Source organism: Argentina anserina, chromosome 7 (genome assembly GCF_933775445.1).
Source record: "Argentina anserina chromosome 7, drPotAnse1.1, whole genome shotgun sequence".
Taxonomy (NCBI): Eukaryota; Viridiplantae; Streptophyta; class Magnoliopsida; order Rosales; family Rosaceae; genus Argentina; species Argentina anserina.
The window spans coordinates 22,346,630-22,366,627 of NC_065878.1; the positions used below are offsets into that span (position 1 = coordinate 22,346,630).

At 37.9% G+C, this 19,998-nt stretch overlaps 3 protein-coding genes across 3 annotated transcripts; 2 read left to right on the forward strand and 1 right to left on the reverse strand.

The window, feature by feature from the left end:
• Positions 1-1,144: 1,144 nt before the first annotated feature.
• Positions 1,145-5,324, forward strand: LOC126802800 (homeobox-leucine zipper protein HDG7). Its single transcript, XM_050530509.1, has 9 exons — positions 1,145-1,297; positions 1,385-1,614; positions 1,733-1,850; positions 1,946-2,635; positions 2,731-2,832; positions 2,911-3,114; positions 4,083-4,257; positions 4,415-4,779; positions 4,867-5,324. Exons 1-9 carry the CDS (start codon positions 1,145-1,147, stop codon positions 5,254-5,256), a joined length of 2,427 nt encoding a protein of 808 aa, XP_050386466.1. The 3' UTR covers positions 5,257-5,324.
• A 2,967-nt stretch (positions 5,325-8,291) lies between these two features.
• Positions 8,292-12,010, forward strand: LOC126801942 (E3 ubiquitin-protein ligase XBAT33). Its single transcript, XM_050529441.1, has 10 exons — positions 8,292-8,612; positions 8,703-8,762; positions 8,966-9,037; positions 9,137-9,318; positions 9,661-9,821; positions 9,912-9,970; positions 10,055-10,101; positions 10,176-10,319; positions 10,597-10,688; positions 11,200-12,010. Exons 1-10 carry the CDS (start codon positions 8,436-8,438, stop codon positions 11,733-11,735), a joined length of 1,530 nt encoding a protein of 509 aa, XP_050385398.1. The 5' UTR covers positions 8,292-8,435; the 3' UTR covers positions 11,736-12,010.
• Positions 12,011-12,893: 883 nt separating this feature from the next.
• On the reverse strand, positions 12,894-14,073 carry LOC126801825 (CEN-like protein 1). The gene is made up of 4 exons (XM_050529287.1): positions 13,821-14,073; positions 13,623-13,684; positions 13,476-13,516; positions 12,894-13,371 (listed from the first exon to the last, which is right to left on the reverse strand). The coding sequence occupies exons 1-4, from the start codon at positions 14,019-14,021 to the stop codon at positions 13,151-13,153; spliced, it is 525 nt and encodes a 174-aa protein (XP_050385244.1). The 5' UTR covers positions 14,022-14,073; the 3' UTR covers positions 12,894-13,150.
• Positions 14,074-19,998: the final 5,925 nt, after the last annotated feature.

The following is a 19,998-nucleotide window of genomic DNA, read 5'->3' on the forward strand; positions in this document are numbered from 1 at the left end:
TCTGGTGTTCATGATTAAAATAAACAAAGAAGCAGAACCAATATGCACAATTTGGTCTTTGAGTTTCTGAAATTTGATTCAATCCAAAACGAAAAATAGTATTAAGAAGAAGCTTCATTGACTCCTGTGATTGATCCTTCTTCTTCCTCAAAGGGTCCATGTAAGTCAGCTTCCCAAGTCCTTGTGTTTATTACTATTAATGTTTTTTTTTTCATGGGATAAACTAATACATACATGTATTTTATTAATCTGTCTCTTTCTCTTCCACAGATCCCAGAGAGAGAAGGATCTGAAACTATCTATTAACTTCTTTGTTGTTGGACGAAGACAGAGGCTTTAAGTGAGAGAATACGTCAAAAATTTAAAGGTAAAACCCTTTTCTGTACTGGGGTTGGTTTGCCTTGCTTGGCTGCTCATCTAACTACCTATCTGTAACATTATAGAGAAGAGAGAGACAGAGAGGAGGCCCAGTTGGGTCTTTTTCTCTGTTTGGATTTGGTATTGGAAAAGTCATTGTGAAATAGAGAGTGAAAGACTGAAAGTGAGATAAGCTCTCATGGCCTTTTCATCTTCTATTTTCCTTCAAGACCCTTCTGAGTTTTAAGTTTTTTTTCTTCTCTTTTTTCTTCTCCTTTTGGGTTCCTTTTCAATCCTGCCAAACTATTAGTCAATGGGAGCAGAAAAGGAAAGAAATTTAGGGTTTTTCCTTCAACCATGGTATATATAAACCCATGATGTGATTGTGTTTATGCAAAGAAAGGGGTTTTGGTGGTTGGGTTGGAATCACAACAAAGAAAAGGCCTTTCCTTGTCTTCTTCCTCCCCTTTTCTCTGTTTTATCTGGAAAACAAAATCTATTGTAATGCATGGGAGTTGACAACGGAAGCTTCTTTTTTATTCTGTTACTACTTAGGAATCGATATCTCCCACCTTTTCAATGCCTAGCTCAATCTGGAAAATTTAAGGTTTAATAATATATGTTTTTCTTTTAAGAAAAAATCTGTTTATATATACCTTTTTGATAGTGATAGTTACCATTGCAAATAGAACCTGCAGATACAGAGGGTCAAATAGAGGCCGACCAGTTTCAGATAGAGATTTAATATTGTATTTGATTATTGGTTTTTTGTTTGTCCCCAGTTTTGATGGATTTTGAAGGTTTGATCAGTAATAGTGGAGGTGTTGGGGGTTCAAAAGCTGTGGCTGAGATTGATCCACACAACAGTGGTGGTGCCATTGCTCAGCCACACTTTATTCCCAATTCAATGCAGAGTTCCTCTGCCCTCTCTCTTTCAGTAGTATGCTTTCTCTAATCTGTTTGGTTAATTTTGTGTTCGTGTTCATGTTGTAGTGTTGTGCTTGACTGTTGCTTTGTGTGTTTGTAGGTGCCGCAAAACATGGATGGGCACAGTGAACTTGACCTGTTTGCTGAGAGTTTCGACCCTGGAATTATCGGGAGGCTGAGGGAAGATGAGTTTGACCAGAGCCGGTCAGGCAGTGAACACTTTGATGCGGCATCCGGTGATGATCAAGACCCCGCCGACGAAGATGTTCATCCTCGGAGGAAGAAGAAATATCATCGTCATACCCCCAACCAAATCCAAGAACTGGAATCGTATGATTCTATTTCTTTATTGTGTAGCTTGAGCTGTTTTGGTGTTTGGTGTCTGTATTTTTCTTTTCCTGTTTTTGTTTTTGTCTGATGTGTTGTTCTTGATGTTCTTGTGGTGTAGTTTCTTTAAGGAATGCCCACATCCTGATGAAAAGCAGAGGTTGGACCTCAGCAGGAGGCTTGGCTTGGAGACTAAGCAAGTCAAGTTTTGGTTCCAGAATAGAAGAACTCAATTGAAGGTTAATTTCTTTCATTTAAAATTAGTCCTTCTAGATTTCATGATGGGATTTTTTTGAAGTATTTGACATGCAAGTGGGTGATATCAATGAAACAGACACAACTGGAGCGCCATGAGAATATAATTCTTAGGCAAGAGAATGACAAGCTCCGAGCAGAGAATCGTGTCATGAAGGATGCCATGTCGAATCCAATATGCCAGCATTGTGGTGGCCCTGCCATTCCTGGCCAAATTTCATTTGATGAGCACCAACTGAGGATTGAGAATGCTCGACTAATGGAGGAACTGAAACGCTATTATGCTTTGACGGGACATTTCTTAGGCAAGCCCTTTTCAAATATGGCCGCTCCCCCTTCTCTTCCAAGCTCAACTGTCGGTCCGGAGCTGGCAATGGGAATAAATGGGATGGGTGGTTTGCAGGCGGGAGGCAGCCTTCGGTTGTCAATGGGGTTTGAGTTCGGTGATGGGGTTGGAAGCTCTTCGCCAATGATGCCTTTAACGAAACCGGCTATTGGAATGCCAGATGAGTTTCAGCATTTGAATGATAGACATGTTTACTTAGAGCTTGCTGGAGAAGCTATGGATGAATTGGTTAAGATGGTTCAAGCAGATACCCCTTTGTGGATGAAAAGTTCAGATGGTGGAAGTGAGACATTGAACGTCGAGCTGTACAGGAGATTTTCTTGTAACACTACCAGACAAACTGGCTTGGTAACTGATGCTTCAAGGGATTCCTGTATGGTGATAATAAACAGCTTAGATCTTGTAGAGACCATGATGGATGCTGTAATGCTACACTGCTCATTATTTCTATTTGAACTCTATAGTAGACTGTAGAGTAATACTTGATTCTGATTGTTTGTTTTATTTTGTTTGAGCAGAATCGATGGACAGATATGTTTCCTACTTTGGTTGCTAGAGCCTCCACCATTGGCGTGATTTCCAGTGGCCCTAGCGAAACCAGAAATGGAACTATTCAAATGGTGTGGCTCTTTTCCTAGTGTCTCCTCCTATGTCTTCAGTTTTTAAAGCGAAACTGATCAGGAGATCTTATTTTGTAGATGCATGCCGAGCTTCAAATGCTTTCGCCGTTGGTTCCGGTTCGGCCCCTGAAGTTCCTTCGTTTTTCCAAGCAGCATGCGGAGGGTGTGTGGGCTGTTGTTGATGTTTCTGTTGACATCCACCACCAAGATGCTTCCAGTGCGAACTGCCAGAGGCTTCCATCTGGATTCGTTGTGCAAGATATGCCCAATGGTTACTCCAAGGTAAACATTCATTGGTTAATTATGTTGTTGGTAAATCTTGATACTATGTTTTAAATGAGGTTGTTGAACTGCCTGCATAATGAGTATGTAGAGAAATATAGCAATGATAAAATTATGGACAGCTAAATCTCCTAAATCTAACCTATCTTGACTTGTGCTTCCAGACTTTACTTTCTTTCATGTTGTTGGTCCTATTGTAATGTATTGTATGCCTAGAAACCTGTATTCTTTAATGTTATTTACTGAAGAAGATGCTCCCTCATTTTTGAGATGATAAAATCAAGGATACTCATAGTTTAATATTAATCTTGAATACAATACACACATAATGTTTATCTGCAAGTGAAAGTAAATTTAAACCTTGGAAATTTCAATCTTAGTCACATAAACTATGTATCTGATGCTTCTATTCCTATACTTCCTGTCTGTCTTAATGTGTTCTTTACTGTACACAAGAGTAACTGACCTGGATCCAGTCTTATTGAATTACACAAATGTGATTTTCTGCACACTTGGATTTAAAATCAGTGTTTTGTTTTTCTGAAGTGGTGGGATTTTGACTCTCTCTTTAATCTTTCCCACAAGTTTGTTGGTGCACTTTCAGTTTAAAAGTCTTTGATTCCTGATGTCAACTCATGTTTAGGTGCTATTATCTCCTCTCGAATTGTCTTTCTCTGATCTCACACAATGGTGATTTTTCTTATTGTTATTATGTTTTTATTTTGGGAAAAATGAAGCTGAAATGCTTTGTCGTGGTAAATTCACAAGAGCCAGCCGGCTAAATCTGAGCAAACAGTAATCTAGGGTTTAGTGTGATCTTAATGCAGGTTCTTACTACTAAATCTTAGCATACAGTAAGCTTTGTTTCTTCTTTGGTCAATAAAAAGCTTTAATTTTTTACTTTAAGGTGGAAATGAGTTTAGGATATATTTTGAATGCTCAGAATGTTGATGGATTGCAATTTGCAGGTGACATGGATAGAACATTCAGAATATAATGAGAGTGGTGTTCACCTACTATTACAACCATTACTACGTTCTGGTATTGGCTTTGGAGCACAAAGGTGGCTTGCCACTCTCCAGAGGGAATGTGAGGCCCTGTCTTTCCTCACGTCCCATAACAATTCTAATGAAGTTCCTAGAGGTAACTACACTACTGTCTATACTAGTTTTTTTTTTGTAGTATCTCATATATTGCAATTAATATTTACATATGTTCTTGTAACTCCACTACTGCCTTTACTAGATTCTTTGTTATATTTCATACATCATAATAATTATATACTCGTGTTCTCCAACAGGGTTAAGTCTGAATTCAAAGAAAAACATGCTGAGGTTGGCACAGCGTATGATGCAAAGCTTTTCTTCTGGGGTATGTGGCTCATCAGTGCATCAGTGGCAAAAATTGTGTATTGATAATATTAGTGACAATGTGAGGGTTATAGTGCGTCAAAGTTTGGAGGTTGGTGAGCCATCTGGCTTGGTGTTGAGTGCTGCAACATCTGTTTGGATGCCATTATCAAGATCAAGGCTGTTTGATTTCCTGCGAGATTGGCAGTTAAGGGGGCAGTGGGACATTTTGGTCAGCTGTCGTCCATTGCAATCCATGGTTCAGATTGACAAGGATAGTGAAGGTGGCAACTGTGTTTCTCTCTTTAATGCCAAGGTGAACATAAAAGCGGTGTCTTTTAACCTTGTTTTATTTTCATTCAATTTGTTTCTTGACGAATATGTCATTTTCATGCAATTTCAGGGTCCTGATGCTAGCACCAACAATAACATGCTGATGTTCCAAGAGACCAGGACAGATGCATCAGGGTCAATAGTTGTGTATGCACCGATTACTTCAACAAGTTCAGATATCATGAGGGATGTTGTGTACGAGGGTGGAGAAACTACTTATGTAGAACTCTTACCCTCAGGATTTGCAATCCTTCCTTGCTTTACTTCTGACCATGTCAAAGGAGAAGGAAACGGCTCTGATGACGGGGGATGTCTGCTAACAGTTGGATTCCAAATTGTTTGTGATCGTGGCCAACCAACATCCATGATCACTACACACTCGGTGAAGACTATTATTGATCTCATCTCCTCCACCATTCAGAAGATCAGAAGTGCCCTTCAAATAAACGATGGCCCTTGAAATACATGATATTTGTGACTTGTTAGTTTAGTGTTGTTCGCCTTGTCTTTTGTCTTTTTGGTTTTGAGAAAAGAAAATACAGGAGATTAGAATAGAAGATGGATGTAGAACCTTTTGCATTCAAGGGTTTGGAGTCAAGAACGAACCACAGCTCTCCAGCTGTTTAGTGCTGATACTGGTGCCATTGCTTCGTAGGGATTTATGGTTAAATTCTAAGCGCGCTAAGCAACAATGGTTCGGGTATTGACTTAGTGGACCTTCAATATGTTTATTGTGTTTGGTTGTTAGTTCTATCTTACAGTACAGTTAAGTGGACTTTCAAAGAGCAGCTAGCGATCAACTGTTGTTAATTTGCTAAATGTTAATTAATTGTCTAATTTTGTTCGTATGCGTAGTGTGTGCTTACGCATTGGTTTTGTAATTGAAGCGTTTGGATTAATTGGTACGTCTAATTATAGAGCTAATATATAAAAATAGCCATGGCAATTAACACACTGCAAACTGGAAGTTCATAATTTCCAGAAGTAAAAGGGAGTTATAATCTATAATCGATTATGCTCTTAACAATCAGATCGTGCACCATCTGAAAGAGAGAAGCAAGTTCCGGTTCTAAAATATCGGTTTGCAAGTTTCAAAAATAATAATAACTCCATGTATGGAAACCAAGTAATAACTCCATTCGAAATAGAGTGAAAGAGAGATCACCATCGAAAGAAGATGAGAACAAATTAAACATGTGAAATGTAAAAACATTACCAAACCATGAATATGATTTAAGATAAAACAAAGTCCCATGCAGCTAAATGTTGAGGCGCACTGTAGATGTTCAGTTGGATGTGGGAGACCTTCAAATTCTAGCATTTGTTTGTTGCAACCTGGAAGAAGTAGAAGTTTTTTAGTTTTGAAGTTGTAAACACCAAAGTTCATGAGGTTGAACCTCATTATAGGCACGATCACGGTCATGATTGTAGTATATGCAATTTAATTTGAGTATAAGAAAAGCCAGCTTGCCTGATTCCTCTAATGTGATTACAACAATGCAATCCTTTGGATGTAAAATTGGAACAGCTGAAATTGTAGCACGTACGTACCAGGTAATGCTGATATATACTTTTTACCCCAGGCACTTATTGTCCATCGTTCAAGATTCAAAGGAGGGAGTCGAATGATTGAATTCTCTTTCGCTTTCCTTCCCTTAACTCTAAAGAAGAGGATTTATTAGTGCTACTATTAAATTCTCATCCAAAGCCATCAACCATCCCTTTGAGGATCCAGAAAAATCGCTTATAATTCATATCGATCAAGATCCTCTCTTTTTTTCCATGACGTTGTACAAATTCCACGTATCTTCTTCTTCTGCAGGAATCAAGAGTATAGGAGGGTGTTGGCAATTTGACATCCGATTCGATTAGTCTGAGCTACATAATGCCATGCCTTACAAACAAGGCTACAACGCTTATCTATGGTAACTCAACTACTCAATTCTCCTGAAAACTGACTCTCGCTAGTAGATATTCTGGAAAACTTTTGGAATCCGATCATGCATGATTTGTATTCTTAACTCGGTCTCTAGTGTATGTAGATTATCAGTGTTTAGTGTCCAACAGTAAACCCTCCCTAAATTTGTAGAGATCTGCTACTCCTCCTATTCCATTCGAGGTACTTAGGATTGTAAAACATAGGAAGCTCGTCTCCAATATCAATTGGGAAACTATTCCTCTTGGGACTAGGCTTATGGTAATCAGGTAAACAGTGATAATTCCAGACTGGTAACATCAATGAATGGCCCATAGACGCAGGCCATAGGCCCACCACATACCAAACCTGACCTAATTCCTTGCGTGCAGCCTGATATTATTAATGTCGAGAGAGTTTGGGGTCTGAACACACACGCTGCCGCACAGTACCAATTTCAGAGACATGGGCTTGTGAAGCAGGCGATGTACACGAGAACTATGATGATTTGCGGACCGCCTTATCATTATTGCTTCTTTAAATTCTTTTATTGAATCACATCACTATTAATTTGTTTTCTTTTTTAAGAATATTATCAATGTCCTTATTTTTTTTTTGATTCACGGCGAGAGCTTATCCATTTCGGAGACCCCAATGCTCATCGGCATTCACGTGCGCGAGTAGAGGGCAGTTCACAACCGAAGCTGCAGGATATCCCCACAGCCGAAGATAATACCTCCATGAGACTAATCCCTGCAAGGACTCATATAAAATGATTCCAGCCTCGTATTGCACCTGGACGCCCTGGTCATAGTAATGTCCTCAGCGGTCCAACGAAAGCCGAGCTCTTCGTTTTCAAGGCCCATCAGAAACGCTGAGGTGTGTAATGTCATCGCCAACGATCGAACCAGTGCTAATGCAACATTTAAGTCCTGGTCGAAAGAGTTGTCGCGCTCAACAACCACTACACCACACCTCATGGTTTCAATGTCCTTATTCTTTTGTGTTATGAATTAGCAAGAATAAAATCATAACCGATACATGTAATATTTGAGGCGGTACGGGACTAAGTACAACATTTTCAATTTTGTATTTGTAAAACCAAAAGAACCATATAAAAACCTTTCTTGTCTTGTATAAAATATATAAACTGAAGTGAGTAGATTTTTTGCTTCAAATACTAACCACAAAGACTAGGGTGATTACCTAAAAAAATGACAAATGATACAAATATCGCGTTAGTAATTTTGTCACATAAAAATTATGTTAGTTTTATACATAGTTGTAACACGAGGCGATCCCAACACACGTTGTGATGTTTGAATCTGGATTGTGAAAAACGAAAGACAATTGTAACAGTCTGTCGATCGTCTTTTGTTTCCTCCAACTTTACGCAATTATTCGCATTCGAAAATATTTCGTACGAAGATCATGAAAAGGATAAATGTTTGTATTTTTCCTCGCTACTTTGTCTTTCTCGGCAGACCCACCCCAGTTATAACTCCATTCCATCGTCTTCTACATTGTCTTCGTCCTTCAAAACCAACACAACCCAAAACAAACAGACAAAAAAAAAAACCAAAACCCACCAAACACCGACTACCCAGTTCCCCCTCTTCTGCTTCACATAGAGTCAAACTCCCCTTCCAACCCATCCCACCTTTACTTTCGTCTTTACCATTTTCGATTGAAGAGAGAGAGAGAGAGAGAGAGAGAGGGGCAAAATGGGGAATTCATTCGGGTGCTCGGCCTCCGGCGAGAGGCTGGTATCGGCGGCGAGAGATGGGGATGTGATTGAAGCGAAGATGTTATTGGATTGCAACCCCTGCCTTGCCAAATACTCAACCTTTGGTGGCCTCAACTCTCCTCTCCATTTCGCCGCCGCTAAAGGCCACAACGAGGTCCTTCTAAGTTTTCCTTACCTGGGTTTGCTTCTAAGTTTTGATTCGTGATTGTTTTCAGTTTTCTGATTCTGGGTTTTGATTGGTTAGATTGTTACATTGCTTCTGGAGAATGGGGCTGATGCCAATTCCAGAAATTACTGTGGCCAGGTATGTAACTTGGTGCTGTTCTAGTTGAAGTTTGGGTTTGTTTATTTGTTTAAGCATTTCAATCTCTGTTTGGCTGAATTCTTGCATGTGGGTAGTTAGAAAGATTGAAACTTTGTGTGTGTTTGATGCATGAATTGTGACTCTGGGATTGTGAGTTTGGAAAGTTAGATGCTGATTAAGTCCTGTGATTTTTGTATTTAAAGACAGCGTTGATGCAAGCCTGTCGGTACGGACATTGGGAAGTTTTGCAAACGCTCCTGCTGTTTAGGTGCAATGTGAGTTCCATCCGTGTTTGAATCTGAGTCTATTTTATTGAAGTAGTCTGTAGTGATTATGTTTTGATATCTTGGAGTTCTTTTCTTCTTTGATACTAGGTTACGAGAGCAGACTACCTTACTGGCAGAACAGCTCTTCATTTTGCTGCTGTAAATGGACATGTGAGATGTATAAGACTTGTCGTGGCGGATTTTGTTCCAAGTGTTCCTTATGAAGCTTTTAATTCTCAGATAGATAGTGACAGAGGTAATGCAAATGCGACGAGTAAAACTGAGCAAAGGTATGTGGGTAGCTCTTATTCTTTCTTTCTTAGAGTAATTAAATTACATCTTAAATTTTCCTAGATTGGAACACAATTGGAAGAAGGTAATGTAATGGGTAATCTTTTTAAATGATTCAAAGAGGCTAATTCACCTAATTCTGTCTTAGCATGAATAATATCCAAGATAAATGGTTTAAACTAATATTGGCCCATGTAAGTTAGATCTTTTTATTTAGATATTTACAGTGTATTTAGCTTTTGGACAAGAACATTGTCAGTTGGGTTAAATGACTGTAAGTTTCAAAAGCAATTCATATATACATCTCTTTCTTGCTATTTATTCATTCTATTCCAGTGCAGTGCTCTGTTCAAGTTTGTAAATAAGGTAGCAGATTGTGGCATTACGGCTCTTCATATGGCTGCATTGAATGGATATTTTGATTGCGTACAACTCCTACTTGATCTTCATGCAAATGTGGCAGCTGTGACATTTCATTATGGAACATCTATGGATTTGATAGGTTGGTTGTTATTAAGTTATCTATACCTAACCTGTTGGAATGTTGCTTTATCATCCTGCTCTGTATTGAAGGTGAAAGTTAATTTTGTAGGAGCTGGAAGTTCTCCATTGCATTATGCTGCTTCTGGGGGTAACTTAAAGTGCTGTCAGGCAAGACTTATATATATTTCGTTCATGGCCTTTAAATTATATTTTCTCTCATGAATTTGAAACAGTGGCTTCATAATTGTGTAGATCCTGCTTGCAAGAGGTGGTAGCAGGACGACTTTAAATTGCAATGGGTATGGGTCATCTGGCCTTTAAACTTGGTATTTTTATATTATTGTCATGATTAACATGAGTAAGATCCTATTAGGTGGCTTCCTGTTGATGTTGCAAGAATGTGGGGGCACCACTGGCTTGAACCACTGCTAGCACCCAATTCCGACACAATAATACCAGCATTTCCCCTTTCTAATTACCTATCACTGCCTCTCATGAGCATTCTGAACGTAGCAAGGTAACTTTCTTTCACAGTTCACCTCTGGATCTGAATCTTATATGGGCGCCCTATCGTATTTAACCATGCACCTAGTGTTTAATTTCCGACTTTGATACATGCTAAGTATAAAAACAGTGCTCCTGCTCTTTCCAGAAGTTTAATAATTTAGGTTGATGTCTGGTGCTTGGTGTCTAAACTTTCATCAGTATAATAACATGCATAGACACCACACATACACACAAGTTCTCAATTATAGTGTCATCATATGGATATAAGATCTTGGATCTTACTGCAGAGAGTGTGGATTCAAGTCTGGGACAACGTCAACTGATGAGGCCGACACTTGTGCTGTCTGCCTGGAAAGAGCATGCTTTGTTGCTGCAGAAGGTTTGTCCCTTCCATGTCTATATTTCTGGTTCTTTACAGATATCGGTCATTAGTTTCCTCCTACCTTTCCTCATTATTGTTTGCTATGGTCTACCTGAATACTCTATCATGCTGTCATATAACTGTGTATTCACTTACATAATAAACTTTTAGTGAGGATTTAGCAGTTTTATGTGTAAGTACATGCATTTAGTTCATTAGCCTTTAGAGCAAATCCTCTGTGAATAAATTCTGATATACAATATAGAGGTTATAGTCAACCAGTAATTTCTATATATATGCAGACAAATAGACCTCCCAAATTTTAATTTTAATCTCGTGACACAATGACATAGAACGCAGTGTTCTTTATTATGATATTGAGATAGTGATAGCACTTGGTTGTTCCATTTATTACCTTTTTTTTTAGACAAACCATTTATCACCATTGAAAGTATCAGTTGAACAAAGTCTTTAGATTATATAACGTCAAATATGTCTACGAGGTTGATTTGCATCTCTGTACTTTCAGGATGTAAGCATGAACTCTGTGTTAGATGTGCACTCTATCTCTGCTCAACAAGCAACATCCCTACGGAAATAGTAGGCCCACCTGGGTCCATTCCATGCCCTTTTTGTAGGCATGGAATAATCTCGTTTGTAAAGTTGCCTGGTTTGCCTGCCAAGGAAAATAAAATGCCCATGTCACTGGGCCTCTGTACCCCATGCATGCTTCATCGTGACCCCTACCGTGAATCTCCAACTTGTGCGCCAGAGATAAAAAAGAACCGTGTAGCTTCAGTTTCTTCGGAACTACTCTGCCCTGTCACTTGTAGTCCATTTCCTTCTGTGGCTATTCCATTGTGCACATGCAACGATGGTCCATGCCCACCATTTGAATCCCGAAATACAGAAACTCAAGATGAATTTCCTGGTTCACAAGTGACATCAACAAACCAGAGTAAAGTGGAAGGGCCAAGACTTGAAAAAACAAGCTGTTCAAGCATGTTCTGGAGCAGAAGAAGCTGCAGCAGGGAACATCAGTGTAATGCTGAGATAAACGCTTGACAAGTCCGGTTGCACCAAAACTTCTCATGTGCCGGTAAAATGGAAATTTTGATTCGCAGCAGTGTTGTTTGTATTTCTATTCTGTCTATTTGTATGCAAACCCGTGTGTGCTTCCGGTTTTAGTTCAGGGTGGCTAGCATGGTGGAATTTGGGTGTGGGAACCGTCATCACCTTTCCGGTTCCAGATATGATTTTATGTTATTTAAGAATTAAGAGGTCTGTAAAATTTGGGTGGCGGGATTATACATTGGTTGTAATTGTGTAAAAGAAAGAAAGAAAGAGAATCTCCTTTCACTTAATCAATATCTTTGATTTATCAAATGCTTCGTATTCTAGAGTGGATAACTTGTTTATATCATTCTTGAGAACCAGTAACCACAAACAAATTTAGTTCTTTTGCATGGTTCATTTGCTGGAGCGTGCTGAAATTTTGCTATTAATATTAATGTTTTAAAAAGCGAAAGCGTACTCTAAGGCGTTTTTTTTAAAGCTTCGAGTCTTAAAATTTGAGGCGCAAAAGACGTAAGTCTTATGTTATAAAAAAAATTAAAAGTTAAATATGTAAATATATAATTATACACGTACAAAAAAACAAATACACATAAAACTTACCAATATATTACATTTAGATATAATAAAATTCATAATTCAAACTATTTAGATAGTTTTCACCAATTTAAAACACATTATATATATAAATGTAAAAAAATATCTAAAAATATTATTTTTTAAGGCGTGAAAAACGTAGTTATAGATGTGAAATGTGTAAGCTTTTTAAACCTCACTGCTCAGGTCGAAAAACAGAGACGTTATATAAGTAGCCTTAAGCTTTTTAAGTCTCATATGAGTATCGAGTCGAGTTTTTTTAAAACATTAATTGATTAATATAGATTTAGTGAACTAAGGCATTAGAAGACTCCAGTAGCTAAAGAAATTAAGAAATGGAGGCCGTCCGAATAGTTCATTTCGTTGGTATGAAGAACTTGAAAAACTAAGAAATCAGATTTTTGAATCCAGACCCTTCAACTCCATCTTCTAAACATAGCATAAGAAACCAAATTGATCTACATTCCTAGATTAACCATTTCAACACATGCGATGCCGACTGACTACTTGCCTAGTACGTAGCATACCTTATACCGATGCAAGGTTCCAAAACCAATGTCTTATTCAACAAGAGCTGAAAAGCTCAGAGCAAGAGTTAAGAACCAAATAAACACACTGGACAAACGTACATACTCTGGAACCCTAGCTAGCTGGTAGAAAACACACAAACAGTTACCCTACGTTACAATAGTACTGGCCGGAGAAAGCCCTCAATCGTAGCCCCTGAGCTTCGATCCTTATGTTATTATTGAATTGAATTAGTACGTAGGTTATCCTTTATTGATGTGTCTGAGCTAGTCAATTACTCATTATCTTCTTCTGGCTGCAGTTTCTCTTTGTGCATTGAAGTAGACAGCGGCCACAGGCAGGCCAAGATCATTCTCTTCTGAAAACTTTCTTGTGTTGAAGTTGTCCCGCGAAGCCGGAACTCTCACCGTCTGCCTCCCTCTAGCCTGCCTGAACAACAGAAACACGTAACGGTGAATCCCCACCACCGGCTTCGGAGTTTCATACTCCACAACTTCTCTTCCTGCTCATGAAATTGATTGCATACAGATTGATTGGTTAAATTTGTATGACACAAGAGGAGAAGCTAAAATCGATTTTTGTGGCTGTTATAATGTACAGTCTTACCAAAGGAGACATCAGTGGTACCAGGAATGTCTGTCACCAACCTGAAATTAATTACTGTATAAAGTTAATTACTTCATGATATTATTTTTGGTATCTAGCAATGAGAAATGAGATCTACGACTTTGCTGGATGATGATGAATACAAACCAGTGGAGATGTTCTCTCAAGCATGGATCACTGGGGCTTGGGAAATCAGGGTCTGTCATAATCTTCAAGAGTTGATCACCCCCATTCAGAAAACCAGAAAAATAAAAGTTACCACCCAACAGCTAGAAGTTACACATATATATAGATATATAGTAGCTAGACGTATTAAATTCAGAGTGAAGCTATGATAGAACTTACTAATGTATAAGCAGCCCTCATATCTTGACCACCGATGTCCACACGAGGCTTATCAGTAATGATAGAAGGCATGATCTCATGGCCATTACAGACTTGTTTGTTGCTGCTATAAATTACATCCATTTTCACAGTTGGGGAGAACATGTCTACAACCTCTCCAACCACTCTTCCAAGAGTTAGGGTCTCCATCATCCTTGACATGAATTAAGTAGTGGAGCAGGATATCAGAAAGAGATTTAAGCAAGTTGCAGAAGATGAATGTGTTTTTTGTGTTCTGTATTGGTACAATATTATGTCTGAGAATGTTTGCTTATATAGGCACAAGAAAGCTAGCAAATTAAGGACGTACAATTAAGGTTACTATTTAAGAATCAAAGAGCTTAACTGACTCTTACAATCTCAAATGATATTGAGTTGTACACTTGGGGAAACGACAAGTGTGTTGAGAATTTGTTGAGCATGTCCTAATTAGATATCCCTCAATGAAAAAGCATAAGTTGTCTGACCAGCAAAAAAGAAAAAAAACAGCATAATATATGCATGTTTCAATATAATTGAGTCTCTCTTGCAGATATAAGAATCTAATGTCATTGCCTTATTGGGTTAATCAGAATGAAGAATATGTAGCTTTTTTCTACTTTCAAAACTTATCTTGAGCAAAAGTCAGCTTTTGATCTATAGGTGCTTAATTATCGTTTTGTTTTCTTCCCTGCATGCCCATGACAACGTACACAACACTGTTTGTGTATGTGTTAATTGTTATGCTGAAGAAACAGTGTTGAGAGAACAAGAAGATGGACTTATATATATTCTTCTGCAATTTGTGCCATACAGCTATGAACAAGAAGAATTTTGAGCCAGTTATGATGCAAAAGGATTCATATACTTCTTTCTTGTTATGGTAATGAGGAATCATAGACTTTCAAGTTTTCAAAGGGTTAATACTTAATTAGGTTTAGGATTTAACACCACTAGTGCACAAACCACCAACTTTGAAACATGTTTATACATGTTTATCATTTGTTAATTTGAAGGACAAAAATGTTAATAATCTAATAGATTCTGAGGCAGCAAACTTGTAAACTCATGCATGCATAAGGACATTAAGGAGCAGATCGAACTGTAGCTATAGCTGCTCCCGAGTTAGCTATGAGCTTCATTAAGAAGTTTTTTTCGATGAATATGAGCTTAAGAAGTTAGTATTTAAGTAATAATATTACTTGTTTCATGAAAGTTAAAGACCAAGAGAATAAGGAGGAAAATTCGGCTGCCGACACTCTTGCAAGTTGGACGTTATGTAATAGGCCCCGCAATGTGTTCTTTAGTTCTACTCCTTCATTTTTACAAGACATTATCGCTAGTGATTGTACTTAAGTTTCTTTATTTTACTTAAATTTTGTCGCTTCTTCTTAAGCAAAAACAGAATATGGAGGAAGAACCCACTTGCCGGAAGGACTAGAGTGAATGAATTAAATGAGCCATTCTAAACTTGACACCTCATTTGATTTGAAATGTCTGCCATTTCCAACATTTGTACTAGTTTTTACCAGAAGCTTTCGATTCCTTGACTGTCACTCGCCACTTCAAATCCCCAATCATCAGCATAAAATGAGGAAAACAATTGCCCCCTTCTCTTGTATGTTCGACACGTTCTCCATCCTATTGGAAGTTGAACTTTCTAGTCCAAGTGTCCAATAGGCAATAGCTTATATGTGTCGTTTGCGTATACCTAGAGTGCATGAAATGTTTCGACAAAAAAAAAAAAAAAGTGCATGAAATGCTTGGTACCAGTACGTCTAGTAGAGAATAGAATAAGAGAATATTGTTATGCTTCATCTTGTTGTTGTGCTTTGCATTTGTGGTTTAAGTTTTGAGAAATTTGCAAATGTGATTATATGATTTCTATTTATAGTAAGTTTTGAAAGTAATTGATAGCTCGTCCGTTCATAAAAAAAAAACTGATAGCTCGTCCGCGTTACTTACGTTGTTAAATTAATTACTACGCAGACACTGGATAAGAAACAAGGATATCAGATTTGTATGGAGTCATTGAAGCCAGCATGGAAACAATGGAGGGTCACGATCGCGAGGGATAACTAGTAGTGAATCGAGGAACAAGCTAGGCACCGAGAGTGGTGAGTGAAGTGAAGGATAAGATGGACGCATATATCAACAAAAAGAGAGAGGAAAATATAGAAGTGGTGATGAGGGTGAGGAAGAAGAAGAAGACACAGGGCCGATTGGGTTTGGGAGACGTTGATATGGAGAACGCAGGCCAGGACATCATAGTAGATTGCAAAACGCCAGTGGTAGCATAACGTACGCCTTATTGATTTTTCTTTCTTTCATAATTTGAACGGGTTATTGTTTACTTGTTGAATTATTGTTCTCTGGGATTATTAATAGTTATGGTTTCGTTAATTAAACGAAGTTGCATTATACGTATGGTCCCTGTAATATATGTTCGAGGTTGGAAACTATACAAATTGCAACCATCATTTATCCACTAATTACTCTTCATCAAGTTTGATCTTTTCATGATATTATTTCTTTCATATCATTGTGTTTTACTACGATTCATTATTTTTTTCATGCCTATTCAATGATTCTTTCACATCATTGTTGTGTTCTTACCATGTTTAATTATTGACCTGTTAGCCAATCAAAACCTATTATTGTGAGCAATGCAATTGGCACTTTGAGCTCGTCAACGACGATGATAAGGAGAAGCACTATAAAGCCCTCCACGAAGACAAGGCGGAGGAGGAGGCGGCTAACTAACGAAGAGGAGAAGGCGGCTACCACTAGAGAGGAGGTGACTAACTAAAGATGAGGCTATATCTATGTGTTGTGAACTTGTGATAGTGTTGTCAAGTAAGAAAACAAAATTATATATGAGTTCAAAATTATGAGTACTAGTTTGCCAGAGATTGGAATCCGTATCAGTTTTAATTTTAGCTCTCTTATACTTATTAACTATGCCTCTTCCCTGCAATACTAAAATGGAATTTATGTGTTAATTCATCAATGGACCACAATATATGTAGCTCACCTTGAGGAGAGAAAATTAATTGTGCCTGCAGAAAACCAAATGTCAAACTTGCGCCATCAATCAAAAATTGATATGTCATCGCTAGCCTAACACTACCGCAACTCTGTAAAATTTCAATTTTAAAATGCATTTTTCTCTTTCGCTCTTTATTTCTCGTGAATTCGTGATGCATGCGGCATGCCCATAACGACCACCAACACATTACATCAGTTTTCCAATTTTGTTGAATCCGAGAATACATATAAACCCACATTTATACAACCCAAATTCCCTCAACAACTCAGTTTCAGATTCACATTTAGCTTACTGGGTTGTTTTTTGAATTTTTGTTCCAAATCATGCTGAAGAGAAGAACGGAAGAAAAGTAGAAAACTATGATTGGAAATCTAAGTATCAAAATGACTTCTTCTCAAGTTGCTTATCTAGAAATGTCACGATCCTAAAATTTCAAATATGAAACTCAAATTTTGTAGTCATGAAAAACTATAAAACAATCTCAATAAAATCGAAATCATTTTAAGATCACAGCGGATCATTACTGAGTTCAAAATACAACTCAGTCCAATCGATTATTACAAACTAAATTTAAAATTCGACATTATGTCAAATGGAATGTAAAAATCCTCACAAAAACCTCACATAAATCCACACAAATCCTCACATGAATCCCCACAAATCCTCACCACAAGATAAGATAAAATCAACTTCGAGTCCTCAAGTGGTCCGTCGATTTCCGCTAATCCACACTTGCGGAATTATCCCCTACACCATCGAATAGGTGCACCGGGATTGTAAACACAAACCCGGTAAGTTTTGCAGCTCGTATGAGTAAAACAACAAATACAACTCGCATAAATATATATATGAAAATCCACAAAACATCAATTATAAATGCACTCATGACTCATTAGACGGCCCTCTTATGCAGTACCCCGGCAGACAGACTAGAGCTCTAAATGTATCGTAACTTTCGCCCGGTCAAAGGCTAGATTCTGACATGCCAACACATCCGAAGACAGAAAAACAAGTCCGAAGACATAAATACGTCTGAAGACAACAACACGTCCGAAGACATACACGTTTTAACAAACTCCATGTTAAAACCACATACAATAAACATAACATCGTATTGTACAAATCGAATTAACATGCTCAATATATAAATCTCAACACCAAAATGAACTTATTCACAACGGAAATTACGATAGTATATAACATAGCAAACCATATATATGTACCTATTTACCATTTATACACATATACAATCCATTATATCAAATACATATCGTAGTTCATTCTTTAAACTTTAGCATATTCCTGAATCTCCGCAAGGGTATATTCGTCATTGTGAGATTTTACTCATCTTATAATCTCGAGTGTAATTTCCACGGTTCCGAATGTAAATCATTTACTTGAAGTATCAATCACCTTGAAAAGATAAGAAGTGAATTTAGAATCATTACGTAAAACCTTAAATGCCGAAACAGTAATAATATTTTATTGTTCAGCAATTTCTGGTTTTACGAAATTATTGTTCACATAGTTACTATTCATGTATTACTGTATAAATACATATTAATTACGTATTTCTGTATGAGTGCATATTGTTTACGTATTTCTGTATGTATGCATACTATTCAATCGTAACTACTGTCTCAGTAAATAATAATCACCGAATTACCCTTCTGAAATTACTTTTACTATTACTGTACGTAATTATATTTACAGTTTACTGTATGTAAATTACTTTTTACATTCACCGTACGTAAAAATAATTTTTTACAAAATTTCTGTTTCGAAAATACTATTCACGCACCGCCGCATGTGGGGTACATGCGCAACCTCCGGCAACAGTGAGCACCACTCATTGTGGCAGTGTGTGGGACCCACGCGCCGACCCTAAGACCGGCGCGTAACACACCACCGCCGCCCTAAAACCTCTCCTTTTTCCTTCCTCTTCTTCTCCACGGCCTCCTACCTCCTCCATTGATTTCTCCTCCGATCTACCTCAAAACCTCTCCAAAACAACCACAAGTTCACTAACAAGCAAATCAACAATTGAATTTACCAAACCCTTACCTAAATCACAATTTGGGATCGCCGGAGCTCGTTGGAGAGTTCGGACCGACTGTGCTCGGTTCTTGTGAGTTGTGCCTTGTTCGGAAGGAAGTAGTGTCGAGCTGATGAGGACCTTGGAGCCGGTGGTGAGGGCCACGTTGCCCAGAGGAGGAAGATCGGAGGTGAGATTTGATGAGGGAGGGGGAAGCTCAGGGTGAGAGAGAGAGAAAGAGAGAGAGGGAGGCGGGGTGAGGTGAGAGAGAAAGGGTTTCCGAAAATGGAAACCCTACTCTTAAAAATTTCCTTTTATACCCTCTTCCAAAATCAGAAACTAATTTCTGTCGTTAATAAATTTCGCGTACGACGTCCGATTAGAACGCGTGACGTGTCCACGAACTCGTATCGACGAGCTCTACAACTTTAGTGAAGGAAGTTTTCACAAACGAGTGACGGAGTAAAAGTCAATTCTCACGTTACGAAAACGTAACGTTTTTCTAACTAAAAATTCCAATAACATTTCCGTTTTCGATTTCTGACGTTGCAAAGCGAAACAAACACGTTTAATGAATTTCACAAGCTTTATAAATTTTAAAACAATCCAATAAATTGTTCCGAAAAATCGGGTTATTACAAGAAAAGAAAACAAGATCATGAGTTCTTGTAGATTGAGAATAAAGGTCGACAATTATACAGATTGAAGCTCGATCAAATTGGAAAAACAATAGAAGAAATCAAGAAATAGGGAAAAGGCATTGTGGTAAGGCAAGAAAGAAAACATTATGATGTTATTTAATGGTACTTAGGTGGAAACTGGATAGACAAAACTGAGATTTGGAGAAGAAAGAATTGATGAGAGCATGAACTTCCTTCTGCGATGAACATGGAAGAGGAAATTAGGTATTGAAGAGAATGAGTTGGACTAAATATTAATAATCGATAGCTGGACGGCGTTAACTGATCTTAGGTCGATGGACGGTGTTAACTTCAAATTCTTTCTGCCGTATTGTGTTCGTTGTCTCATTAATCAATCATTTGTGTTCTGAACTACCAATACCTCTTACCACTATT

Excerpts from the sequence above, each read along its gene's own strand:
- LOC126801825 (XM_050529287.1), bottom strand. The coding sequence starts at position 14,021 with ATGTCAAGGATGATGGAGACCCTAACTCTTGGAAGAGTGGTTGGAGAG. Across the intron at positions 13,685-13,820 it reads TGAGGGCTGCTTATACATTA|ATTATGACAGACCCTGATTT; the intron begins GTAAGTTCTATC and ends CAACTCTTGAAG. Across the intron at positions 13,517-13,622 it reads TTGAGAGAACATCTCCACTG|GTTGGTGACAGACATTCCTG; the intron begins GTTTGTATTCAT and ends AATTAATTTCAG.
- LOC126802800 (XM_050530509.1), top strand. The coding sequence starts at position 1,145 with ATGGATTTTGAAGGTTTGATCAGTAATAGTGGAGGTGTTGGGGGTTCA. Across the intron at positions 2,833-2,910 it reads GAAATGGAACTATTCAAATG|ATGCATGCCGAGCTTCAAAT; the intron begins GTGTGGCTCTTT and ends CTTATTTTGTAG. Across the intron at positions 3,115-4,082 it reads TGCCCAATGGTTACTCCAAG|GTGACATGGATAGAACATTC; the intron begins GTAAACATTCAT and ends TGCAATTTGCAG.
- LOC126801942 (XM_050529441.1), top strand. The coding sequence starts at position 8,436 with ATGGGGAATTCATTCGGGTGCTCGGCCTCCGGCGAGAGGCTGGTATCG. Across the intron at positions 9,822-9,911 it reads AACATCTATGGATTTGATAG|GAGCTGGAAGTTCTCCATTG; the intron begins GTTGGTTGTTAT and ends TTAATTTTGTAG. Across the intron at positions 10,320-10,596 it reads AGCATTCTGAACGTAGCAAG|AGAGTGTGGATTCAAGTCTG; the intron begins GTAACTTTCTTT and ends ATCTTACTGCAG.